Genomic DNA, 12,516 nt, shown 5'->3' on the forward strand with positions numbered 1-12,516 from the left:
CTTACTAGTGGCGATATATTCAGACTGTGACCAGGATATATTCCTATAAACTGCCTGCTAAAATCCTATAGTAAAAATAAATTGGTAGGCTAAAGTCACTAACTAATTCATTCATCAACTGACTCAACTCAATTCAACTGAACTTACTCTCACTAACTAACTGTCCTACTTATTACATCTCGGCACCTACCGCACAGAAAACACCTTTCCATTATTTTTGTATCCAATCGCTGCCGTGAAAAGATGCTTGTTTGTGAAGCCATTACTTAGCAACGGCTGTTGTATATTTGCTTATTTCTCGGTCATTATCCAGCTACTGGTCTAAATGTCACAATACAGTGAAGCTTAATATCACATTGGTTCTTAAGACTGACTAATTCCAGGCATATTCAGTTATACTTTTTCGGTGGCAAAGTTCATACGGAGTCAAATGGTAGGTTAACGTGTGAATGGTATCCCAGCACGGTAATGAACTTCCCAAGTTCCATAAAGGGAGGAGAATTTCTTGCCCAGCTGAGTTACTATTAACTTCTCTATGTCCTTCTGCTCTATGGAGTTGAAGTATGACTTGTGGAGTTAGTTATCCCAGTATTCACCTGGAGATACGAAGGAAGAACACAACACACCTCTCTTCAGGTAGTCCACATATTCACCAAAATTCAAAGTTTATATTTCCAAAATATAAATATTAAAGTTCTACTTCTAGTTCTAGTCACTGGGGTAATGGGTTCGAATCCTACTTGAGGCGCAAATATTTTCGTTAATTCTGTGTTTGTGTTGTTCTGTGTAGGTAGTGGCCTTGCAGCGGTCTAATCCCCCGCCCAGGGAGTCCTACCGACTGTCTATAGGATTAAGAAACAGTAAAACAGAGGCCAAGGTTCATCACAGACTGTAGCGATCACAAATTATTGTTATCATCGTCATTATTGAAACGGTTCTACAAATATTATCCAACAGGGAGCTATTCGAACAATTCCGAAATGAAACACTAGACACGCCAAACTCTACTGAAGTATTCTGCAAACGCCACTCCCCTGGTAACGGCCACTTTATAGCAAACCATATAATCTTAATTGCAATTGGATGTGATATGTGCGTCCATGAAGGAGGGATCTCCTGTTTGCAGGTGATGTACATGTATTACCTGCTCGGGCACCGCCTCATGGAACTCCCAATCCCGGTGGAGCGCAAGGAGGTGATTGCCCAGAACACGTATTTGCTCACCCTGGACGGCGACATCGACTTCCAGCCCCACGCCGTGCACCTGTTAATCGATCTCATGAAGAAGAACCAGAACCTGGGGGCCGCCTGTGGGCGCATTCACCCTGTGGGGACAGGTAAGTGCCGCGCATCGCAGTCTCCAAACACTCTCAGGGTCTCATTCACATTTCACTGTGTATAATGAGTTTATTGGTCTTAATAGTATGACATTGTGCTACATATTTCGGCTTATAAAGCCATCATCAAGCAGAGCGGCCTCCATAGTCTAGGGGTAACGTTCCCACCTCATGACTCAAGGTACGCGGGTTCAAACCCGGCGGAGGTCGTGGAATTTTTAAGGGCGGAAAAATTCAGGGAACAAGTCCTCCGGGAGGAGGATTTACGGTACGTCAAAGATCCTCATGTCTCTAGGAGACCTCTAAGCAAAATTAGGCAAATTTTCTCGCCCAAGTAGTTTCCAATTCCTCCGGTAGATGGGGAAGTATCGGGTACCACTGCCAGGACGGGGCTGATAGCGAGCACCATTACAGGCAGGGCATGGCGACTGGTAGAATNCCATTATCGTTATGCGTTTTGCAAAAACTCTACGAAATGGAGGACAGTGTCCATGTTTCATCTCTGAATAGACTCAAAGTTTTCTAATACATTAACCTGTTGTTAATTTAATGCACATAAAATTGTAGAAGGTTCTGTGAATGTTATAGTCATCAGTCACGTGTTTACAGTATTTTATTTGCTCCAGGTCCCATGGTATGGTATCAGATGTTTGAGTACGCCATTGGACATTGGTTACAGAAGGCCACAGAACACATGATCGGCTGTGTACTGTGTAGTCCGGGATGTTTTTCCTTATTCAGAGGAAAGGCTCTCATGGACGACAGCGTCATGAGAAAGTATACCACAGCTTCGAAGGAAGCCAGGCACTATGTACAGTACGATCAAGGTATGTGATCACAGCTGAAATAACCAACAAGTGTTATCTCAAGGGAAACAGTTTATGGACTAAATTATCTGAAAAACTGACAAATGCTATTTTCGTAGGGCATTAAAAGGTAAATCTGAAAGCATTGCTCAGATGTAAATTAAAACAGCACTGGCAGTTTTAATAGTTACCGTCATGCATAAATAGCCTAAATTGAAACTAGGTCTATTGAATGGAAACAGCAATTATTTTAAATTGAAAATATTAACAAAAACTTGAAACTAAGCAATGAAATATCTTCATCTCGAATGAAGTGCGGTAATGATGATAATCTTATATAGATATTGTTTCGCAGTCGTTACCCAGTAACGGGTCTACATATATATATATTGTAGCATGTAGACCCGTTACTAGGTGACGACAGCGAAACAAACATGTTTTCACAGCAACAAATCCATATGTAACAATAGAGGAACTATTGGAAACTCTGTTTCCTACGCGGTCCTTAACGAGATGCTATATTTAAGTGTAGTAACAAGTTGTATAAGTGCGCAATAAATCAGATTACCAATCCAAACCCCGCCTATGCTCACATTCATACATGTGACAATATATAAGGTAACTTTCTTGTCTGATTCTGTTTCCAACAGCGGACCTAACAGGGAATACCCAGAGATACTGTTTGAAATATACTCCACGCTGTTGCCAGGATATAAGGTAGCCATGGCTGTTAAAACTGTGTACTATGTACAGGCCTATTGTGGCAGATTTTCTGAGTGTGATTCGATCGCCATTTCTAATATTTTGGGCCCCCCCCCCAAAAAATCTTTACTTCTCGATTTGCTACAAACAGCAATAACAGCAGGGTTGAGGCACGAACTTGTGACACAAGCGTCCCTTAATTTTGGGTCCTGAAATTTTCTACGGTAACGAATCTTGAAAGAATATGCAATTTGGAGAAAGCAGTCTTCTTAGATTTGGCATCGTGTATATGTGGTGTTAACCGACGTTTCGGAGGAACGTCGGTTAACACCACATATACACGGTGCCAAATCCAAGAAGACTGCTTTCTTCATAGTCACCGCCGTGAAAGCCTCAAATCTTACAAATATGCAATCTGTCTTCACGTAATTTTCTGTGTAATTTAATAACACAGCAGCCTTACGGAAATTTTCTTTGGCTTTCGGTTTTATGGCGATAATTAATGAACTATAGAGTTGGACACCTGAAATATGGCATAGAAATACATCATAGACAAATTCGATATTTCTCTATGAAATATTGCTTGTAAGTGAACAATTAAAAAAACACTATGGTGCGAAACTATAAAGTTTATATGCGACAAATTTAAGATTGATATTATCTGTAATTTTGTAATAAATTCTTTACCATAATAATAGTAGTAATAAGCCTAGATCTCTAAAAGTAGTAAGAAAGTTTGGTTTACAAGATTTGCTCGGAACCCTTATTTTTAATTACATGAGTTAACTCAATTTTAATTGTGTGCCTTCTTCAAAACTTCGGCTACTGTACTCATACACTGTAAAATTAAAAAAAAAAAGTAAAGCTATCCCTGTAACAAGCCGTGGAGGCCCATAGGTTTGTGAGCCGTCGAGGTTCTCACATTTTCTACACAATCGGCACACAGATAGCGGTAAGGTTGCGAGCCTTACGCGCCGGCCGCCCTTTACCTGCAGGAATATTCCTGGTACTCATTTCTGTTAGAGGCTGAGTCGACCCCAGGGCCATAGTGAGGGTGGAAGGATTAGGTCAATTGAAAAAAAAAGTCCACCTCATAGGGACTCGAACCCGCACTGTAATATTGGTAGTGATAGAAACCTTATATCGATCGAAAAACGAGTACTTTTCCTTGCAGTAAATGAAATGATTCACCCCTTATTAGATTGACAAATGTAAAGGGAGCAGTTGCAGGTTTCTACTCATTATAATTGCAATCAACTTGTGTTGCAGGCGAGGACCGATGGCTCTGTACGCTGTTACTGCAGCGTGGGTACCGGGTCGAGTACTCGGCAGCCAGTGATGCCTACACGCACTGTCCAGAAGGCTTCAACGAATTCTATAACCAAAGAAGACGCTGGGTCCCCTCCACCATGGCCAACATCATGGACTTGCTCACGGACTACAAGCGAACTATCAAGATCAACGACAACATCTCCATGCCTTACATCGCGTATCAGGTGAGTATTATATGAGATGTGAGGTTATGGCTGCAGGGAAAGTGTAGACCGAGGTAGTTCTGAAAGATGTGATTAAGTTATTTTCCATGAAGAAATGTTTCCCTTAGGTGTCTATTTAGGCCACGACATAGCTCAGGCGGTTAGTCGCTGGCTTCTCACCGCGGCAGCCCGGGTTCGAGCCGAGGTTTTGTTATGTGAGAATTTTGGTGGACAAAGTGGCACTGGGGCAAGTTTTCTCTGAGTACTTCGGTTTCCTCTGCCATCTTCATTCCACCAATTGCTCCACAATTACCATCATCTATCATCTGGGGCCAGTAGTGGCCGTAGTACCAAGTGGACTCAGTCTCACACCACTAAGAATAATAACAAAATAATGGGTGTCTATTTATCTAAAAATTGTTCTTTGCTTTTTGGCTTATTTCTTGTTGGTCTGATCCTTTTAGAGGCTACTGGATCTTCTAGATTATGACAACATATAGCGCGTTTTCTATCCTGAAGAACTGGGTAGTATTTTCCTCCGAAACATTAACACCCACCTATCAAGCTGCTTGGTGTCATACCCCAGAATATCACAAAGTGGCCAGCATTTGGTACTCACATACTTAACGGCTAAACCTTGACTGTTCCACATGTGACTGATGTTGCACTGTCTTTGATCAGTCTCACAAGGNTGGGGTAGTATTTTCCTCCGAAACAGATTTTGACAGATTTTGCACAATACGTAACGTTTCTACGTAATTCGAGCAGGCCTTACCCCGTCTGCAACTTTCCCTACATATCTGTGCTGCTGGTCAGTCTACACAGCAAGGCTCACGCACAGAAAAAGATCGTATGGCAGGCCAGCATTCAGGCGATGTCGGCTCCTGTGAAGCCCCTGCGCTGCGAAAAGCATTAATGAACTTTCAACTCTATCACACATCGGTCCGAAGCCAAATAATATAGCAGTGACTCCCAAACCGGGCTCCACAAGATCTCAAGTGTGCCGCAAAAATCCATATTTCACATTTAAACTATAGTTCTATATAATGTAACGGACTTGATCAAAGCGTTTCTAGGCAATGGCTCACTAAACACGTTCCAGCGTGCAACAGTAGAAGATGTGTCTCAGTGGACGAATGTTCTAGCACGTTGCTAGGCAACAGTCAGCGCGCCAATGAACTCACTGGCTAGGAATCACGTTACTAGTGTTTTCTGTGTTGTCTATGCGGAGAATATATAACGAAGACCTGTTATATCTTAGATTATTGCAGAGTTCGTTGCAGTGTGCAGGAGAGTTTCTTAGTTGAGTTCCGAAGTTCCGGGGTGATTGAAAAAGAAATGGGAAGGGGCTTCATAGTGATTTGAAGTGCTAGTTTCTGTGTTGAGACCCATTGCCAGGAGACGCCTAGTGAAGACGGAGAAATTAGATCGTGTGCAACGGTGAACTGGAAAGTGTGTAAATCAGCGCTAGCGCTGTATTAACTGTAATTAAGAGATTGTAACCGAAGAGCTAATAAATCCAGTCATCCGATTTAGAGCCCGTTATTTTCGTCACGTGTACCCCCATACACGTGACAATGATATACATCCCTATTATGCCACTTTACAGCTTCAGTAAATTAATACATGCATACAACCAATTATATACATTCTTTCGCAATTAATATATCCGAAAATAAGCCTGTTAGCTCCAGCATGTCTGTCCGTCCGTCTATCATGTTAACATTTAACAATTCGAGAACAGCTAAATGGATTATCATGACATGATATTATCGAATTTCCGGAATTGTGTTAACACAGTTCAGTTTTGGTTAAAATCAGATTAAAACAACGCACACTTCGCACTAACTCTCCAGATATTTATCAAAGCGAACATCTTTCGAATAAAAGTTTCAGAGAAAACTGGCACAAGCATTACATTCTTTTTCCCTGTCTTCTGATTTTCGAGATAAACAAAAGTTAGGGGTAGTACCGGAATTATTATGGTGTGTCAATTTTCTAACATTTTAATAAGGCATTTGTTATTCCACATTATGGTACGTGTCTACCCCTTTAAATTCCCCCCCACCGTCTTGCATTGCTTTTATTCACAAAGCTTTTAGAGTATAAATAATAGTTTAGGAAATATGGAATTGATTTACTAGTGTATGCACATGTGCTTAAGTGGCCAAGTATATGTAGTTGTTTTTAATACTTTCCGAATTATGTTCATGTGGCTCTAATGATTCAAATTTCGAATAATTTTAAGGTACATTGAAGATGAAAATACGCGTATTACCATTAAATAGTCTTATATTTATGCTGATGATTTTATTAAGCTATGTCGTTATTCCACTTGTAGTTAAGTGCATATGAAAGTAAACACGGTGGGTCATTCATTGGGGTAGATCTGTATGTAGGAAGTTTCTATTACTCACCGGGTGGGGCTTTGTGTCTGCTGCAGATCATGTTGATGGGAGGCACAATCCTGGGCCCTGGAACCATTTTCCTTATGTTGGTTGGGGCCTTTGTGGCTGCCTTCCACATAGACAATTGGACCAGTTTTGAGTACAACATTGTTCCTATCCTCTTCTTCATGATCATCTGCTTCATCTGCAAATCGGAGATACAGGTCAGTACAACACTTGCTTACGTCCATGCAACACGTGTGTTATGATATTCCCCACTTCACTTTACTTAGCCCTGAAATGGAGTTTTATTACTTCATATACTTGCATAAGAAAATCCGATCAACTAAAGTCAATTTTCCTTAAAATGTCAGAAATATGACTACCTCATTAACATAATTCTGAACCATACTATGGCACAGGCTTCAACACACAGCACGTATCAAACAGTATTTTCTGTCCATCTGGAGTTCACGTAAATGTTAGCTTCTGTAATGAATTAATTAAACTTGCAATATTATCCGATTTAGTTTGCATTCTACTGTATGTTCCTTGAAATATGTTCTATTTAATATTAGGTCCTTAACCATATTTAAATTATAAATTTAAATAAAGGGAATACATATAATATACACAGTACAAACCTATTTATATGGATTTCATAACTGTGTTTCATATTTATGATAACCAAAATAGTATAATACTTATTGAATCTACCTTCTATGCTACCTCTTCCAGAGGCAGGGTGCCTCATATATTTTGTAAATACACATTACAGCCATATAAAAATTTCGTTAGTAGCATTTTCACGGTAACATAGGCGTTTTCGAGCCATGCTAATTTTTCAGGTGGAAGTAGCCTTAAGTATGACACAGAAATTACGGAATTATGATTGTTCTACAGCCGGTTCTGCTGATGAAGTACATGGTGTGTCCAGGATCCGTTAGGACTCGTTTTTTTTTTTTTAATTTGCCCTGAAATCTCATCTGTTGGCGAGTTGTGGCTTTAAGATTCTTGAAGTTTCAGCTGTGGCTGTCTATAATTTCAAAGCGCAAGCATCGCTGCATCATGTGTTCTGACCTTGAACGTAACAGTACTGTTCTGACGCTCGTCGGAAAATGGCGGTTGCAAAGAGGGCCAACACCAAATTTGGTTTGAAGCTAGGCAAAACAGCCGGAGAAGCGTACGAAATGTTGAAAAGTGTATACGGTAATGATTGTTTGAAGTCGCTCGAACATTTCTCGATGGTATGCTGCATTTCGTGACGGCAAGGAGGACATTGAAGACGCTCGCATCAAAGCCGAGAACAAGTCGCACTGAAGAAAATTGGAAAAAGTGACCGAAATCCTTGGGTCAGACAGATGTGTTTCTGCAAGACTCACCGAGGAGCTTTTGGAATACCAAAAAGCACTGTGCATCAAATTTTGACCGAGGATTTGGGCAAATGGAAAGTCTGTGCGCCATTTGTACCACACGTGCTGTCAGTCAATGAAAATCATGCCAGAGTAGAACACTGCGAAGACATGTTACGGTCGGCCCAAAAGTGATACAAAATTTACAAAATCGATTGTTATTGGTGACGAGACATGGTGTTTTCGACATGAGCCTGTCATAAAGCGTCAGAATGCAGCGTCGTTGGGCCCAAAGAAGCCGAAACCAAAGAAAGTGCGAATGCAAAAGGGTCGAGTAAAGACACTGCTAACCGTTTTCTTCGATTCCAAAGGAATCATTCACAAGGAATTTCTGTCAGAAGGTCAGAGAGTGAATTCTTATTATTATCTCGGAGTCCTCATTCGTTTATGGGCGAGAATTCTTCGAATTCGACCTGAATATCGAGAGCAAGGTTCCTGGTCGCTCTTTCACAATGCCCTGCCCCACCCCACAAATCGAAGATCGTGCGCAATTTTTTGGCCAGAAAACAGATCACAGTCCTCGATCATCCTCCGTATTTGCCAGATTTGGCTCCAGCAGATTTCTGGTTGTTCCCAAAAGTTAAGCTGGCAATGAAAGGAGACCGTCACGACACCATCCAGGACATCCGAAGGGAATGTACCGCAGTTTTAAATGCGATTCCACAAAAGGAGTACAGTGGCTGTTTTCGAAAACTTTTCAATCGATTCCAGCTATGTACTAGAAGGAGACTATTTTGAGTAAAAAGATTGAAATTTTGAAAATAATTCATGTCTTGTCAGAACCTGGACACACTGTGTATGTTTTCCAAGTGGCTCTAGCAAATTCAGGTGGCCGTGGCCACGAGTACAGCCACGCAACAATGATGTTAATGTGTTTGTTCCATAGTTGCTTCTACTGACAGATCCTCTCTAAGACACGGTAACAAATTCAGGTGGCCGTGTCCACGAGTACAGCCGTAGAAGCATAACATGAATGTACATTTTCCGCAGCTTCTGGTTGCTCAGATACTGTCCACTTCATATGCACTGATCATGATGGCTGTGATAGTGGGTACAGCGCTGCAGTTGGGTGAGGACGGTATTGGATCGCCTTCCGCCATCTTCTTGATTGCACTCTCCGGGTCCTTCTTCATAGCTGCGTGTCTTCATCCTCAAGAATTCTTCTGCATCGTACCTGGCCTCATTTATCTGCTCTCTATCCCTTCCATGTACCTTCTTCTTATTCTCTACTCTCTTATAAACCTCAACGTCGTCTCCTGGGGAACCCGCGAAGTCGCCGTCAAGAAGACGAAAAAAGTGCGTACAGAGTGTTACTAACCAGTGAGCTTTTGTAGTAAAAATCAGTGGTATTTTTTTAAACGTTTTCATACATACTTCTAATTGACGACATCTGAAGGGCCTAAAAATCTCTTACCATAAAATAGTACCATTACGAAATTTTACATAGGGCTTCGGATTTGGATGGATTCTTCATGGTCTCTTTTAGAGGCAGAGACGCTTAAAACCTATTTTCAGGACACACTATTAAATTATTTTAAGGTCGCGGGTTCGATTCCCGATGAGTTCATTGGATTTTTCAATTGACCAAATCCATCCAGTCGCACTATTGCTCTGAGGTCGACTCAGCGTCTAACAGAAATGAGTACCATGAATCGTCCTGTGGGTAAAGGCCGGTCGGAGCGTAAGGCTGACAACCTTACCTCCATCTATGAGCCGTATCACAACCCTATGGGCCTTCACGGCGTGTTACAGGGTTAACTTCACTTTTGATTTTACATTTATTATAAATTTTTAAAAAGAAACAATTGAGAAATTGATGTTTACATCAGAAGCTCGCTGTATTTGATGATGTTTTTGTATTTGAATTTATATACTGTAATGAGGTGTTGTAGTTCCAGCTGGGCTATTGGTGATGGCTTCCTCTCTTAATACATCTACCCAGCTTCTCTAGATACCTCAACATCTCCAGCACTTCCCTTATCTTCAGGATGGTGGTGGGCTTCATTCAAGCAGCTAATGGTAATATTGTGAGGTATTCTTCTCAATGTATGGTTCACAGTGTTGATTTCAGACGAAAATACCCCGAATATATTTAAATTCGATAATTTCCCTTAGTAATACCTAATTTTGCCGGTCACGGTAGCCGAGCGGTCTAAGGCATGTACTGTCTTCGCTCGCTTGGAAACTGGGATCGTGGGTTCGAATCCCACTCAGGGCATGGATGTTTGTGCGTTTTTCTGTTTGTCTACAGGTAGAGGCCTTGCGACGAGCTGATCACCCGCCCAAGGAGTCCTACCGAATGTGTAAGATCTAGACAAACCGAAGTGAACGGAGAAGTTCATGGAGGTAGGCCTAGGCCCACTGGGGCTGTAGTGCCAAGGAAAAAAAAAATACCTAATTTTAAGTTTTTTCAAATATTCGAAAATGTTTACAAACGCATATGCTCATATCCATTACTTTATAAAATAAGAAAAATATTTTATTTCAAAACAGATTACCGTCTTCTCATACATGACATCGCTTACTCTTGAAGAAAGGCATAAACGTTTTGGAGGATCATGCTGAGTCCATCTAAATATTCTCTCTTGGAGGAGGCAGCAGTCTCCTCCAAAACATCTGTACTTATTTACCAAACTGCACTGTGTCACGTCACAGAAGACTGAATTTGTGATATCACTGTGTGAACATTAAGTCTCGTGTTGAGGGAGGGCGGCCTGACAGGAATGGGTTGCAGTGGTTCAACTGTCAGCTTCCAAATTTTGGAATTCAGTACATTGTATGCCCCGTTGTGAATGGCATTTTATGTACGTGAGAAATATGCCTTTGTAAAAAATATTACAGTCCCAAAATATTAATGCACAACCCTTCATTTATGTACACTGCTTTGTAAAACTTCTTCAGACGTGTAGTCAGTGAATTTGTGCTTCAATACACTTGTAGGATAACGGAATGAAAGATACTCGTATATCAGTGTAATTGTATGAGTCAGTTCGCTCTAAAATCACGTGTCTCGTTCAAAACATTTTCGAGGCTTACGGTGTAATAATTGTTATTATTTTATCGAATTTTGTACAATGTTGACATATTTTAATTAGTAGTCCTGAGAAAAGAGTTCATATTGTAACAAAAGAACAAAGATATGAAATTAAAATTTTAAAATTAAAATCAAGAGATGTCACGCAGCCCTATAAATAATTTGGTAAATGAGTACCGACGTTTCTAAAAATGCCTCTGTCTTATTCTTTGGACATGAAGGCAGCAGGTTCCTCCGAAACATAGGTGCCTCCACCAAGATACATGCCATAACATCCGAAAGACCTAAATCTTGACACCGCCGTGAGAACAACAGATCTCATATTATGAAGACTTTGTACTGGGTTGCTACTAACCTACTGATGGAAAGAGAAGCCACATGACCGACAAATGAATTTGCAGGAGCTGGAACAAGAGAAGAAGGAAGCAGAAGAAGCGAAGAGGAAGGCAAAGCAAAAATCGCTGTTGGGTTTCCTGAACGGTGGAGGGGGCGGTAACGACAGTGACGAAGGATCCATCGAATTTTCCCTTGCGGGGCTCATCAAGGTAATGCTGTGTACACACCCTAAGTCCGTAGATGAGAAGCAGCAACTCCTCCGCATTGCTGAGTCGTTGGATAGCCTCGGGAGGCGCCTCGAGACCATCGAAAGGTTTGTTCGTCCACGTCTATCTAAAGTAATATATTGAAATTGATTAATTGATAAAGTAATTACTTAACAGAAACACAGAAATATATTTCTCTGTCATCTTTTTCAACTGTCAAGGATTAAATCCACTGGACTTTTTCCGATTTGGAATTAATTCTGAAAATGTCAATCCTTCAGATATATGGTAGCATTCCTTGGGCTGGGCCTCAGCCCATCACAAGACCTCCACCTCCATTCAGCAGCCTGTAAAAAGCGTAAATATGTTCTTTCTCAATTTAACTCACTTCTAATCTGAAACTGGAGACGGTAATTTCTTCGAAACCATGACATTCACATGCTAGACTGCACAGTATGATAATGAAAGTGACCATAATATGAATTTCCACTGACATGAGACCATGAAATTATATATAAGGTCATATATGTTTTCTGACGTTCGGAAATTCTCTGTGAAGACAATTCAGTAAGGCAACAGAAGGAGAAAGCTGTCACACATCACGTTATGTGGGCCTGCCTTTATCATTACAACCTTATACAACATAAAGAAAACCCGTGATTTTAGTCCGCAAGCGAACTATACCGACCGAGCGACCGTCGCTTGTCGGCGAAGTTTAGTCCCAACTTCTGCGGATAGAGGGTGTCGCGTGGTCAGTGCAACGAATCCCCACGGCCGTTAATTTCGGTTTCTAGATCTGAGGTGCTATTTCAAGGAAATAG

At 41.1% G+C, this 12,516-nt stretch overlaps 1 protein-coding gene and 1 long non-coding RNA gene across 2 annotated transcripts in view; one reads left to right on the forward strand and one right to left on the reverse strand.

Annotated features, from left to right (window-relative positions):
• LOC111862175 (chitin synthase chs-2) overlaps positions 1–12,516 on the forward strand; it is a 121,904-nt gene that overhangs the window by 86,622 nt on the left and 22,766 nt on the right. The window contains exons 12-17 of the mRNA XM_023847359.2: positions 1,127–1,337; positions 1,964–2,164; positions 4,115–4,341; positions 6,764–6,931; positions 9,110–9,415; positions 11,555–11,802. Of these exons, the coding sequence (XP_023703127.1) occupies positions 1,127–1,337; positions 1,964–2,164; positions 4,115–4,341; positions 6,764–6,931; positions 9,110–9,415; positions 11,555–11,802 (1,361 nt within the window). The remainder of the gene's footprint in view (positions 1–1,126; positions 1,338–1,963; positions 2,165–4,114; positions 4,342–6,763; positions 6,932–9,109; positions 9,416–11,554; positions 11,803–12,516) is intronic.
• The window catches only part of LOC111862176, a 270,613-nt gene continuing 264,942 nt past the window's right edge, over positions 6,846–12,516 (reverse strand). Inside the window, exon 3 of the long non-coding RNA XR_002842389.2 lies at positions 6,846–6,912. This is a non-coding gene — a long non-coding RNA (uncharacterized LOC111862176). The remainder of the gene's footprint in view (positions 6,913–12,516) is intronic.

This window comes from Cryptotermes secundus, unplaced genomic scaffold (genome assembly GCF_002891405.2).
Source record: "Cryptotermes secundus unplaced genomic scaffold, Csec_1.0 scaffold1186, whole genome shotgun sequence".
NCBI classification, from domain to species: domain Eukaryota; kingdom Metazoa; phylum Arthropoda; class Insecta; order Blattodea; family Kalotermitidae; genus Cryptotermes; species Cryptotermes secundus.